This window comes from Solea senegalensis, linkage group LG1, assembly GCF_019176455.1.
Source record: "Solea senegalensis isolate Sse05_10M linkage group LG1, IFAPA_SoseM_1, whole genome shotgun sequence".
Lineage (NCBI taxonomy): Eukaryota > Metazoa > Chordata > Actinopteri > Pleuronectiformes > Soleidae > Solea > Solea senegalensis.
This window is the reverse complement of record NC_058021.1, coordinates 12,850,557-12,864,818: the sequence shown is the minus strand read 5'-3', so window position 1 is coordinate 12,864,818 and position 14,262 is coordinate 12,850,557. Positions and strand designations below refer to the sequence as shown.

The following is a 14,262-nucleotide window of genomic DNA, read 5'->3' as shown; positions in this document are numbered from 1 at the left end:
AGGAAAGTAAAACAAACAGGGACATGGACGATATGAGTGAATATGAAAAGTAATGTCACGCATTTCATAAAATTAAGATCTTCAAAATGGGCTAACACAGTACAACACTGTACAAGTACAATACATTGTAATTTACTGGACGTATCACAAGTGAAAGTGGAACAGAAAATCTCCTTTTCATGGCATTATTATCAGCCTGTTACTTCATTAGTGGTTGTTTGAGGTGGAGTTGTACTTGGGCTACTTTCAATCATATCACATTTTTATTATTTTTATTATGTATTTTAAGTCAAATAGTAAACCTACACCTATGGTCACACTAGCTGTAATGCCTTCTTTACACTGTGTAAAAAGGCCATTGGTCCTTTGACATACAGTGCATGCACAAGAAGTCAGATTAGAGTCCGAAAGTAAAAATCTCAATTAGTTTTGGCAAATGATTTCTATTATGTAAGCTCCATACCCTGAAATGATATAATTTTCATATGAGGTCTATTTCTTTCACCACAAAATGTATCCACCCCTCCCTGCCCTTTGGTCTGTATTCTAAAAGCTTCAATTTAATTTATTGTAATTATTTAAACATAATAAATAGAATATTAATTCTTGGCGGGAACCAGACATTTTCCTTTATCACCTTCCACTCTAGAAATGGCACAGTGTGGGATCCACACAGGAGTCATGTTTGCAGAGTCAATATTACCCAACAGAGCTTTGATTTGTAAACCAAACCAATGAAAACCTCCTACTTTGCAATCGCCTGCTAAATATGATCCGTTTGCTTTCATGATAAATATCACGTTTTTTAGTTGACTTTGATGGCGCAAGTTTGGAGGTTTCCAAGATGTAGTGCTGGATGAGTGGGTGGAGGACAATGGTAGGCCATGGTATTTTTAAAATTTATGCTCCAGGATGACAGCTAGCATGAAACTATAATCTCACATTGGCTGAGTTTTGAAACAAACTTTTAACTTACTTTAATAACAGTTCAAATAGATTTGCAGCAGCAACAGCCCAGAAGGGGATTTCACCAATTTGTCGCCGAAGTCAGAACTGTAATGAAATTGGAAGTTTTAGACTTACTGGGACCTAATAACTAACTTTTTTTTGTTTTTACAGCATGTATGTATGTAAATAATGGACATAATGGAAGAGCCTCACTCCCTTGGTCCTTGGTATTTTGCATGACTTGAGACCTGCGCAGTTATTCTAGTGTTGAGGTAACACACTGCAAACACTTCTGTGGCAACACTGACCTGCCACTACAAGGAACTGTGTTATAACTGTGTGACGGCACTGCGGAACACTAAAACAGTCAAAAATGTAGTTTGGATTACAATTCCCGTCATCACACACAATCCAGAATCCATTCGATACATAACATGCAATAATTCTGTGCCACTGCTCTTTCACCTCCACAGTTAAAATGTGTACGTTAAGGAACGTCTTGAATATTTTCTATTATCTTAATTTCTTTACACATTTTTTTTATACATATATATATATATTTAAAGTGCTTCTATTCTACTAAATGTTGTATCTATATTGTAAAAGTGCTTATTTTTCTTTTTTTGTACTAGAATGCAGTGTTCACTGTAGCGAGCGTTCCCAATCTAATCTAATGCAATCTAATCTAAAATGTTATCAGGAAATTACATGTCAAGCACAGCATATGGCAGGAGACTGTAATGGTCTAACAATACCATAATGGTGGTGCACGTTATTCAAATAATGTGTTACACGGACACTCAAACAGTCCAATGATCGCATCGAATCTGTGTTGAATCTCTTTTATTGAAATGTTTAAAATGTAAAAAAATAAACGTTGAAAATTTGTCAGTTCAGGGGATCAGTGGAAGAGACAGCACATCTGGACCATGTTAGTGTTTGTTTTTTTTGCCTGTCCACCAGTTGTCCTGAGCTGGCACCTTATAGCTAATCCGTTTTCTGCCTTTACATCTGTTTATAGTTTCTGTCATCCATTGTATATGTTCATGATTTTGAGTGCTTGACCACTTGGCTGTGTGTGTGTAATTGACTTTTAACGGATTAAAAATGACTTTGTCTCTGTTTGACCTCTTTGGTGAATCCATATTTGAGACTTTATCTCACAGATCACTGTGTCGTTTGTCAATCTATGTGGGCACGTCCTGATAACCCAATCAGCAAAGCAGTAACATCACCCTGGCCTTATTGCACAAATTGAAAATAACTACATGTACTATTTATGTAAAAACCACAATGGAATTTCTTTTATTATTAGTATTAATATTATTATTATTGTTATTATTATTATTGCTGTAGCACTGCTTCTTTCACAAGACTGACAGAGCTTTCTGTTGGAGAAACCAGACAAAACGCTTGCTGAGTGAATCTAAAGCTGAGAAAATGTAATGATTTTGGGGCAAAAAAAAATCTGCATTTGGATTCCTAATTCTAGTGGTAAAACTCATCAGAACTCATTATAATTTCCCCAGGTACTGTGGCATCCTGACTGTGCTAAATCAGAGCAGATAAGCTTATCATCAATGATGGTTCTGAATGATGAAACAGGCAGAGCACAGAGTTTAAACGAGGCATTATAGATCTGACACAGTTTCTTAGTCAGCGTTGTAATTGGGCTTTTGTGAGACTTTCTCGGATCATCACTCCTTCATGTGCCAGAGGGCAGTTGTTTGGGTCATTTAATTTCCTGCAGGATTTACACCTACATTTCCCTTATAGTGCAATGTCATCTTTTCCTAAACGAAATAAGAGGATTATGGTCCACAGCATTTTACACAACCATGTTTACAGGATGGTGTAATAACGGTTCACAGATCAGTCATTAACTTCCATTGATTTTATTTTGAAAACTGGCTGACAGGACCATGGGCGATGGGGTCAACATCCTTCTTGCACAACACACGAGACTTATCATACAAACTGGGTCTGAGGGTGCTGTACTGGTTACCTCATTAACCTAAAAAAAAAGAGTTAACAGCAAGATTTAAGTGCAGACAAATCAATTTTGAATAGTTCCTGTATTTTATAGTTCACTGCTTGCTGATTTTGTAACTGTGTATCATGGGGATTTAAGAACCAATACTGTATGTTTTTTTTCTTTAAAAAGGTGGTTTTTAAAAAACGACTACTATTAGACAGATAAACGGAAATAGATTTTTGAAAGTAATGGAAGTTCTGTTTATCAATGTTGCCTAAAGTCCAGGGTTCTGAGAAGAGGTCTATTCATTTTATTTTATTTCACACAGCAAAACACCCTATGTTATTTGATTATGCCACTGTCCCATTCAATTCAGATCTAAGTCTGACTAACTGACTGACATGCAATGTGCCTTGACTGACAAATATGACTCGTGGGTTATTGTCTGTAGGAATGAATCATTCAATTTTGGTCCAAGGAGGAAAAGGAAACGAAGGGATCACAATACGTCAGGCATACAAATCGAAAAGGGGACAAAAGCATATCATTCCAACCCTAATTTGGGGGATTAAATGAAGGAAATGTGTTTAGTTCGCCTCCACTGCTCTGCATGGCCCCTGCCCTCTGCCTGCCTGCTTATTAATTCACCGCACACGCACACACGCGCGCACACACACACACACACACACACACACACACACACACACACACACACACACACACACACACACACACACACACACACACACACACACACACACACACACACACACACACACACACACACACACACACACACACACACACACACACACACACACACACACACACACACACACACACACAATCAGTCATGTGCAACAGGTGGTGAAGAAATCTGCAGTATCAGCACAGAGAGGGGAGGAAAAAAATGCTCTCTGTTTGTACAACTGGAAGTCCTTTTCTTTCGACTTTGCTCTGAATCAACACGATTGGGGCTCTCACCAAATCATTCAAGAAACTTAGAAGAGAGAGAGAGAGAGAGACATTAAAAGAAGAAACGGTGTCTTCTCGGTAGATATAATTGCAATAGCCACAGGTTGTGGGGGGAACTTCTGTATCTGTAGAGCAGTGGTTCCCAAAGTGTGTGCTGTGAAGGTGCTGCAGCTGGATTGTGAGGGGCCATTAAAATAAATAAAAAACATATTCAGCATTACTTTTTTTTTTCACAAATTTGCATAGGAAATTGTTACATTCATGTGAATTTGTTATTATGGCCAACCTATGGATATTAAAATAATGAAAAAAAATATTTTGTACTTGTACTCCAGTAAGATTAAAATGTGATGTAACATGCATTAGTTTGGTATGGGATACTGTAGCGTCCATAGAAACACTCTTTAACATTTGCAAAATGTAATTGTATTAAGATTCTGAAGACTGCGTTTAGGAGATCCTATGAACAGATTACCCCGTTCATCTGTGAATTGTAGCTTTTTAAGAAACACTGCCACCACCTGTTCATGTGAACAACTGTGAGGAACTGCTGCTTTGAAGATTATGAACATTGCGGTATTGTCGGTTAAAAGACCTGTTTAAATATGGAGATCTCTCATTTCATTCAGTGGATTATGTCATGGTTTGAGCACAAGGCTACATTTTCAACAAAATCCCAGGTTTGATTCCCTTAAATTAAAAATGACCCAATGAAACATATTTTGAGTCAGAGGCAGTATAATTTGTTATAATCTGTTCCTCCTACTTCATTTAAATAATGAAATGAATGAAATATTATTTTAAATATTGTTTTTAATATTTGTTTTGGGTTTTTTTACCCACAACTTTACTTTCACTGAAGAAATTAATATCCATCAATCATTTGTTTATAAAATAAAGTAACAAAAGACCAAGCAGATCTCCCTTGGTTTTGGTGGTTATATTTCAACATCAGTATAATTTCTTGGCAGCATATAAAAAAAAGAAAAGAAACAATGACTACAGCTAAATACCAGTCTGTCGAAGCCATCACTGTACAGTGTATGTCCGCCGGATGAGACCTTTCATTCTACTCCGTATCAAAAGTTGAAATCCAAAAACAAACCACTAGTCTCTAATAGAAACTTGAATAAAAAGGTGTAGATCGGTTCTAATTCTCTTAGACCTACATCAAGTGTTTCACTGACATTTTCTTGGGCTGTAATTTCCAGACCTTTTTCCTCGATGTCCTTACTTTCCAAATGATCATAAATGTTGAAACAATGACCAAGTAGGAGAACAAATTTGGGTCAAAATGAACAAGCTTGAGCCTCCCTTTACCTGTTCCCAGGTACAGGAAGTAACAAGATGAGCTACAAAATAAACTCTGACATTTAAAGTCCTTTCTTGGAGGAAAAGTCTGTTTGTACAAGTCCCTGGTGCCTCACTGTCAATTTATGATCCATTGTTTGAGTTGCTTTAAGTGACTATGAGCTATATCATGTATAATCTGTCCTGCTGAGTGAGCATTATGAACTGAAAATGCATCAGAACAGAATATGACAATAAATAAACATTGGGAGTCTGCAACATCTTACTGGCCAGTGGATGAGCACTACAAAGTGATTAGGCTGTCAGTAGAGAAGTCCCCCTTCAGACTAGTTAAGTGGTGGAGAAAGTGGTCCATTCACTTGGAGTTGTCTTGGCAAAAAGAAAAAAAAAAGGGGGCCAGAAGGTTATGGGACCACTGTTTCCGATCATTGGAGAAAGAGTGAGGTCTACCAGAGAATTACAGAAAAACAAAAAGTGAGTGTGTCTGGATAAAGGCTAGTTCCTCTCCTGCACAAATACAGTCTCCTGTGGACAAAGCCCCGCCTCCTGCAGTGTGATATCATAGTCCAAGTGAGCAAGCTTCCTTCTGGGAAAGTTGGTGACAAGTTCGAAGCGTTCATTAGGGTAACCTTTGGACTGCACGTGTCTTACCAGCGCCTTAAAAAGAGAAAGATAGACCATTTTAAAATCAAAAATAAGTATTTGTGTGCATAACAAGGAAATAATCACATTTACAATGAATATGGACCTGGAAACAGCAGCTACTAACTTATCTTAGCTTAGCATAGCATAGACTGGAAACAGCTAGTCTGATCCTATTGAAATGAAAAGATATCCCTGCCCATATGGTCCCAGCTTTGACAGGGGGACCCCCAGGCACTCCCAGGTCAGTGAGGAGATTTAATCTCTCCACCTAGTCCTTGGTCAGCCCCGAGGTCTCCTCCCAGTTGGGCGTGACAGGAACACTTCCCTAGGGAGACACCCTTGTGGCATCCGAACCAGCTCAACTGGCTCCTTTCCATGCAAAGGAGCAGCGGCTCTACTCTAAGTCCCTAAAAGATGCCTGAGCTTCTAACCTCATCTCTAAGGGAGACCCCAGCCACACTTCTGAGAAAACCCATTTCAGCCACTTGTTCTTTGTCATGACCCGCTCATGACCATAGGTTAGGATAGGAACGAAGACCAGTAGATGGAGAGCTTTGTCTTTTGGCTCAGCTCCCTTTTCTTCACAATTGTGTGGTACAGTTAATGCAATACCACTCCTGCTACTTTGATTCTCCGGCCAATCTCACACCCCATTGTTCCCTCACTTGTGAACAAGACCCGGAAATACTTATGCCGTTTTTCCACTACCTCGCCTCGCCTTACAATATATTATCTCCTCAATGTGGGTGGGGTCATCTCAGCATGGCTGCATGAAACTGCTGTGACACACACAAACTAGTGACTCGTGACATGTAAAGCAGTTGTTTTCAGTGTATTGAATCATTAAAAACCTTTGTTCAGTACTTACGATACACCAAACTCCTCCATTATGACTTTACACATTTCCTTGTTAAATGTTGGAGATTAACTCATTTAACTCACATTTTCAGGATTTTTAAGTCTTTTTATCTGATTTACAGTTCGGCATTGTTCAGTTAGATTCTTGCGCCTCTTCCTGCCTCAGTGCACAGCAGTCTGACGATGTCATGGCTCAGCTTGCTTGGAACATCGCCTGTGCAGGTACTAAAAAAGTAGGAGGTACTAGGTACTATCCCTAATGGAAAAGCAAAATAACTGTGACATGCTAAGTTAAGTAACACTAGTGGAAACACGCCATCAAATTCATTTTCTTGGGGTAAAGACTCATTCCCCACCCAGAGTAGGCAATCTATTGGTTTGCTACTGAGAACCATGGCCTCTGATTTGGAGGTGCTGCCAAATTAAAATATCTTCACTTAATTTTTACACACTAAACCAACAAAACTGACACAGACAACATTTCACTGAATACTTGCATATAAGTGTATATAAAACAGGTGTTCAGCTGTGTTCTCACCAAAAGTTTTGCTTTAGAAGACAATGAAATTTGCTCTCTCTGTCCATCTGGGTAACGGAGCATCAACCGGGCTTTGGGACCTATGTGGTGGAAAAAAAATTACATATGAGAAAAACCTTTTGAAGAAATGATACAGCTGCTATAAACCCATTTGAAAGCCAAAATACAGAAGTGAGCATTGTGCAAAAGCAGTGCTCATTCACAAAAATAAAAACATTGTTCTGATGTAGCGGTCATCAAGTACTGCTGAATGCTAAATGCAGAAACTGGTAGTTAGCTAAATAAGTGCTCACTGCTTGTTCATCAATTATTAAACAAACATTCTGAGAAGGGTCTGTTTGCAGGCTTAATTCTTAATTTAAGGCAATTCCCGTACCATTGTCATCAGGACAGTCTACATCACAGGTGTTAGTGCTGCTGCTCTTTGTTGGTCCAGCATTTTCTGCCACCGAAGAGCAGTGGTTCCCACCAGAATCTTGGGCAGGTTGGAGATGATGAGGACCAGTAGCTGGGGGCTCCAGGTGGTTCTTTTTGCTCTCCTCTTTCTTATGACTATGGTTGTTTTCTTTGTATGGAGACTTTCTCTGGGAAGACGTTGAACTATCAGGATGTAGACGCTGCTGTGTTGCAGCGGTGGAAGGGACCGGGGTGTGCTTGTTGGATGAACTTTTCTCTTCATGGGGTGCTGGTGTTTCACTGTCTGAGCCATCAACAGAGATGGGACCCTCGCTGTCGGAGAACGGCTCCGCATCCGATTCGTCATCTGATCGAGGGGAATCGGGAACTTCAGGGTCGTTTGAGGACACGTAGTGGGTCTCCTGTAGTGAGGCTCTAATAGCCGCCTCCAGCTGACTGTCTTCACTGGCATCAATCAGACTTTCCTAGAGACAAGAAAAAAAATGTACAGCTGTGAAAAAAAAAAAAAAAGCTAGGTAATACAAGATATTTCAATGTCAAGGTGTGATTGACACTGCTAATTATAGGTGCATTTCAAATGATAAGGCATGTCAAATTAGAGACTAATGACTTATCAGGTAGATGCACTCCATGCAATTAAAAAAAAAATCTTCTCCATGTAATGCAGCCTTTATGGCTAGGAAGAGACAAAACAAACCGGTAATACGACATTGTGAAAATCTCAGATAATGTTTTACAACATTAAAAACGTTTTCTTTTTAGTCGGCACAGTCAAGGAAAATGAGATTAATAGTTTTTCAAGCAGAAATGAAATAAGATTGGAGTGATGAAAGAGAAAAGGGACCCACAGAGCGAGCTCGTTTGGCGGGGGGTGCGTGGCAAGAAGGCCCGTCAAGCTGCCCGTGCTCTGCCAGGAAACCTGTCACCTGCTCCAGGAATGATGTCACATCCAGCTGGTTCCATTCCACCATTTTTTGACCTAGGACAGATCATCATTATCCACAGCTCAGGTCAGTAACCAAATTCATTTAGAGATTAATCACATATGGCTAAAGGAGGAAATTGGACTTATTCAAAAGATTTAAATGCATCATCCTAGAATTTAGCTGAAAGTCAAAGAAAACGTCTGTGTAATGTATAACTCACAAACACTCACTTGTTGTGTTTGTATTACTACCACATCTGTCTCCTACCACAGAGAATAGGGGTGATCATACAAAGCTTTAGTTATGCTGCACAGCCCTTTTCAATATCTGTGCTCTGCTTGATTAAAAAAAAACTTCTCCCAGAGAGACCAATCAGAGCAGAGGGAGAGATACCTGTTTAAGCTTTCTCTCACAGATGCACGGGTGACTGACCTGTGCTTCTGTATGTAAAACTACATGGCTGAAATGTGTCCTCAATTCACATGGACTTACCTGTGCGGGGGTCGAGGATGGAAATATAGGGGAACTTGTTCAGCTTATAAAACTGGATGTATCTTTGTCCCTCTTCACTATCATGATAAACCTGTAATGAAAGAATTAGCAAAATTCACAGTTTTAAACACAAAGCTACTTTATCACGTCATCCTGCACGCGTATCTCTGGGTGGCATATGGTTTCTTATATTTTTGTACCCTTTATATTTTGTACTTGCTAACTCTTTTTCATGATAAGACACAGGGCTGCAACTAACGATTATTTTCATAATCAATTAAACTGATGATTATTTTATCAATTAATCGAGTAATCATAAAATGTCAGAAAACATTAAAAAACATTGATCAGTGTTTGTCAAACCTGCAAATGATGATGTTCTTGAAAGTCTTCTTTTTGCAGTTTTAACTTCTTTATTATATGGAGCAAGTAAACTAGAAAATATTCACATTTAAGAGGCTGAAACAATTGGATTTGATTTGAAAAGAAATTTTTCAACAACAAAAAAGGGTTTTGTTTTATTTGTTAATATACAGAACCGAATCCATAAGAATGTTCACTTGACTGGGACAGACAAACACATATAATAACAAACATAATATCTCTTAAGCCTCGAGAAAAACTGTTGAAACTTCTCTGCTTTGCTAGCGAAAAGCCATTTCAAGTGGTGGAAAGAAATTAAAAGGAGCAGTGTGTAAAATTTAGGAAGATTTATTGGTAGAAAGTGAATATACTACCCATAAGTATGTTTGTGTAAGTCTATCGTGCTTTTAAAAAATGTTGGGCTTTCATGGCTTTAGAATAAGCCTTTATTATTACTTTATTATACTTTTATATACTTTAGGCAGGGGCCTTGCATTACAGAGGGGGAAAAGACAGGGTTGAGTGAAAGAGTCCCCCATTTGTTATGATCTGCAATCAAACCGTTTGATATTACTGATTCTTACAAACTGGACCTTGAACTAGCTCCAGCAAAGTCAGGAATATATAGCACATTTACCCTTTTATCTGCTTCTGTTTAAAAGTACATACCTGCCAGAAAATAAAGTGTTCCCTGATGATGGTCTTCACTGCGTCATTGCTCCAAACATCCCTGTTCAGGCACTGGCAGGCAAAGTCTTGAACATTTTGAATGTTGATCATTAACCACTTGTTCTCCAGCTGCCCACAGTCTTTTGCCTTTTAAAACAAGAGAGAAAATACAGAATCAGGAAAAAAAAACACACAGGATAAAGTTTCATATACAAAATTACTAATGAAAGGTGAAATTATGAGTGTAGATAGAGACCAAAAGCACATACTGCAGTATTTCCTCTATGGGCAAGAGTCATAACCCTGTATTGCTGCTTATAGACATGCACTGAACAATGAGATTCTCTTGAGATTGTTCTGCAGGGCTGTATGTGTGAATACAAATTTCTGCAAAAGTTGCCCCCGAGATTCCACAGATTGTCTTGCTCACTGGTATAAATCGCTGGATATTGTGCAAATGCAGCAGAATGCAAGACTTTAAATTTAACTTTTATTAAAACTAGGAATAAAAAAAAAAAAAACCCTCACTGCGTTTAAAAATCTCCTTTAGAACAGCTGATTTTACAAATAAAGTGAGAGAATACCCTTCTGCACCTGTAAATAACCTTCTGGACCTGTAACCTACCCAGTCCCCATCTGAAATTTCAGTAAAAGTTCATGCAAACCCAATTAAGGCGTGTGGTGTAAAGTATTTTGTTAGTGACTCCTTACCGTCTCAAAGCTGCCTTTGTGCATGAGCTCAATGGGAGGACGGAAAAGGTCTGCCAGGGTGCTCAGTTTCTTATCCACTGTTCCCCCATTACGCAGCTCCTGTTCCTGGCGGACTAGGAATGGAAAAACATTTACACTTGTCAGACAGGGCACAGACATAGAAAGGGCATAGAAAATGTGTCACTTAGCTGTTGTTGCTATTATGCAGAATACATGTATACTTTGTTCTCTGCAACCACATTTTAACCGTTTAACATGGGACACTTTTATCTATATCTGTTTGACTTGTGTGTGGTAAAAACTTAACCTTGTAAGACTTAAACGTGACTTACTTGTTTCTGTTTGGAAGTCTCGGAAACCATCAAATATAGAACGAGCAGGTCTTCTTCGTTTTGGCACTGCAAGTGTAATAGACAGATTACAAGCACACTCAGCATTAAAATGCATGGAACTATCAATATAGTTTAATTTAGTTGGCATTTAAATTAGGGAGAATAAGAAAAAAACTGTACAATACCTCCAAACAGTGGCTCTGGCTCCACCAATATGTCCTGCTTCTGTGGAATGGGTGCTCGTACTTCACTGAGAATTACATGTTATGTCAATGTTATTGACCTTAATATTATTGAAGTTAGAAAAATAAAAAATATATTATCGGATTTGATTAAACCAACCAGCAGCAATAAAAAAAACACACTTTTCCTCTAACTGACCCGACAGAGAAATATAGGAGCACTTTAAAAAAAGATGGTGCATCACAGGTCATAAAAATATATAGACTGTGTTTGTTCTTCCTCTGGCACAGGCCATACAAACTTACTCTGAGGGTGGAGCTCTGCTGCTTGAAGCTGCTGAACTGGAGCTAGTGCTGGGCTCCTCTGCTATCCCACCTCCATCCAGGAACATGGTCACTGCCATCTCCAGATTATTGTTGCATGCTTCCAACATATGTTTCCCTACACTCTCCGTGGCTCCTTAAAGAATGAAGGACATTGAGAGAGTCACAATCAGTGTTTTTATCATGTCCAAATACACATTTAGAATACATGGAAATGACCATTATAGGTTATGTCAAATAAAACTTTGGATGTAAAAATAATTTTTTTTACATGCACTTTATGCAAGGGCCTTTTACGGAGGCTGCCATATTGCATCGCCATGTTTCTACAGCTAAATTAACAAACCAGCTAAAGTGTGTGTTGAGTGTTTTGAGGCAGAACCTCACAACACAATAAAAGCAGATTGACATCAGTCTTCAGTCTTCATTGCAGTCTCTCCAAATCTTGGAGGAAGACTTATTCAAGAAACGTCTGTCTGTCCAATTGTTTGTCTGTCCCCCGTGTAACTGTCCAACGGTTCGCTTGACAAGCTTTAAACTTAGCAGGTGACTTTCTACGAGCAACAATGTAAAGAGTGCCAAATTTGGAAGTGTTTGGAAAAGAACTGCAAGCGATATCACTACAATTGCAACAGATATCTCAGAAAAAAATGGTAACCATGGTAGTAAATTACACACTTAAATGTAAATTACACACTTTGTTAAAAGTGCACACAGTGGTCGCTTGGCTGGCGTCAAACATGGCAGGTGACTTACTGAGGGCACCAGTATGTGCAGTGTCAACTTTTAACATTGATTGGATAAGAAAAGCAGGGGAATGTGTTTGGGGTGCTGTTTTATGAGTCTATGTCTCTACGTAACTAATTCTCTCTATGTTATAGACATTGAGAGAACATACATACATCCATACATACATCAAACAAATATCTCTTGGCAATTTCTGGTTTAGCAATTCAAATTAATATTAGCAGTTACAGAAATTGTAGTAGACCAAGTAACGTTTGCTCTATTCAAAGATCTATATTGATTTGTCATTTTTAAAAAGTAGATATAAAATATTGAGGAAATACATTAAAGTATGGTAGTACTGTACATTTGAAAAAAAATATATGACTTATTGTTTATTGTTAGTGGTTTAATAGAAAACTGTGCAGTTTGACTGCGATCATCTCTCCGCTCTTACTGCGCATGTCCGTTTCACTTTCCAAGTCTAGTTGCAGGCAGCTACCCTGACCTGAGTCTGCCGTTTTCTCCAAAAAAATAACTTAATACTGAAAAAAGTTGGTCTCGTCAAACCGTTCCCAATCCAAAGAGGACGTCTGAGCGAGTAGTGAGAGACGTGGTGTGCCCACACAAATGTGGTTCAGCCAACGGTCATTATAGAGCTGACAGCGAGACGACATGAAGCCTGGCTGCTGCTGCTGCTGCTGATGATGAAGACGAAGAGGGGAAATGTGCACACAGTCGACGTCCATTGCACAGTATAAAACAACCAGGCAGTGCAGGAAGAAAAAACACAAGAGCAGCGAAACTGTGGCGCAACTAAACACCACAGAGAATAATCAAACACGTCCGAGTGACTGTGGTGCACCCAGCAAATAGAGCCGGTGGTTTTTTGACCACCTTCCTGAGTCTTTCACTTAAGTTAAGCACATATCTGCCTCTGCTTTCTCCCTCATTGACAGCGCAGGGGCCAGAGCAAGAGTGAACGTCCCTTTACTCATCTACGCACTAATTTCGTGTTTTCTTTAGACAAGCGAGCTATTCCGATTAAACAACTCCATCCTACTTGATGGCTGAAATGCGAAATAAAACGTTATTTTTACCTGTTATTGCTGTGAATTGTTGTATTAACCCGTTCATTCCCGGAGCTGAGGTGTCTCCGAGCGCCGCCATCTTACCGCCACAAACAACAACATAAATGTAACGCATGCGCTGTGTTGTCTTTTCCTCTTGCCTGGCGCGGCGCGAGCCCCGTGCGTCACAAACGTCACAGGTTTGCAATGTTTTGTGGGTAATGTAGTTCGGTACATCCGGACCACGGATGATCCAGACTCAGGTCTGGTCCCAGCACAAAAGTGACTGGAGGGTATTTTAAAATTGTGAGAGGAACATTTTTCATATAATCATTTGAATTGATAAAACATGAAATACTTTCAGGGAGGCCACACACACACACACACACATGAATGAATCATGGTCAAAATCAGCAGGGGAGATATGTTGTGATATACAATCAGAAAGGCTTGCTATATTTAACTCAACAATTGCTATTTTTAGAATGTTGAAGGGCCTTTAAATGTTTCCCTGTATACTTATAAGATGTTTAGGTTTTATATAGAATATACTTGACATTTTTGCCATCGAAATGAACACTGTAAGATAAATGTTTGTTTAGTTTTACCCCTATAAGATGGTGGAAATATGTCTGCAGATCCACAAATGTGCCCTGTGAAACGGTGTGGAAGCAGCTTGTTTAGCAAGAGATCTGTGGCAGTTGCACCGATATCGCTTGCATTTATTTTCCATGCTCATAGTAAGTCACATGCCAAGTGACAAGTAAATGATAACATCCTATTTTATTTAAAAAATTGCT

General features: G+C 39.0%; 1 protein-coding gene across 1 annotated transcript; it reads right to left on the bottom strand.

Moving 5' to 3' along the window:
* Positions 1–4,693: 4,693 nt before the first annotated feature.
* ubxn7 (UBX domain protein 7) lies at positions 4,694–13,598 on the bottom strand. Its single transcript, XM_044042610.1, has 11 exons — positions 13,493–13,598; positions 11,649–11,802; positions 11,346–11,410; positions 11,161–11,226; positions 10,829–10,941; positions 10,118–10,264; positions 9,086–9,176; positions 8,516–8,646; positions 7,627–8,131; positions 7,251–7,330; positions 4,694–5,866 (listed from the first exon to the last, which is right to left on the bottom strand). Exons 1-11 carry the CDS (start codon positions 13,596–13,598, stop codon positions 5,705–5,707), a joined length of 1,620 nt encoding a protein of 539 aa, XP_043898545.1. The 3' UTR covers positions 4,694–5,704.
* Between the last annotated feature and the right edge of the window lie 664 nt (positions 13,599–14,262).

Coding starts and splice junctions, on each gene's coding strand:
- ubxn7 (XM_044042610.1), bottom strand. CDS start 13,598: ATGCGTTACATTTATGTTGTTGTTTGTGGCGGTAAGATGGCGGCGCTC. Junction 11,803..13,492: donor ACAATTCACAGCAATAACAG/GTAAAAATAACG, acceptor TCATTCTTTAAG/GAGCCACGGAGAGTGTAGGG. Junction 8,647..9,085: donor CATCCTCGACCCCCGCACAG/GTAAGTCCATGT, acceptor GATCTGTCCTAG/GTCAAAAAATGGTGGAATGG.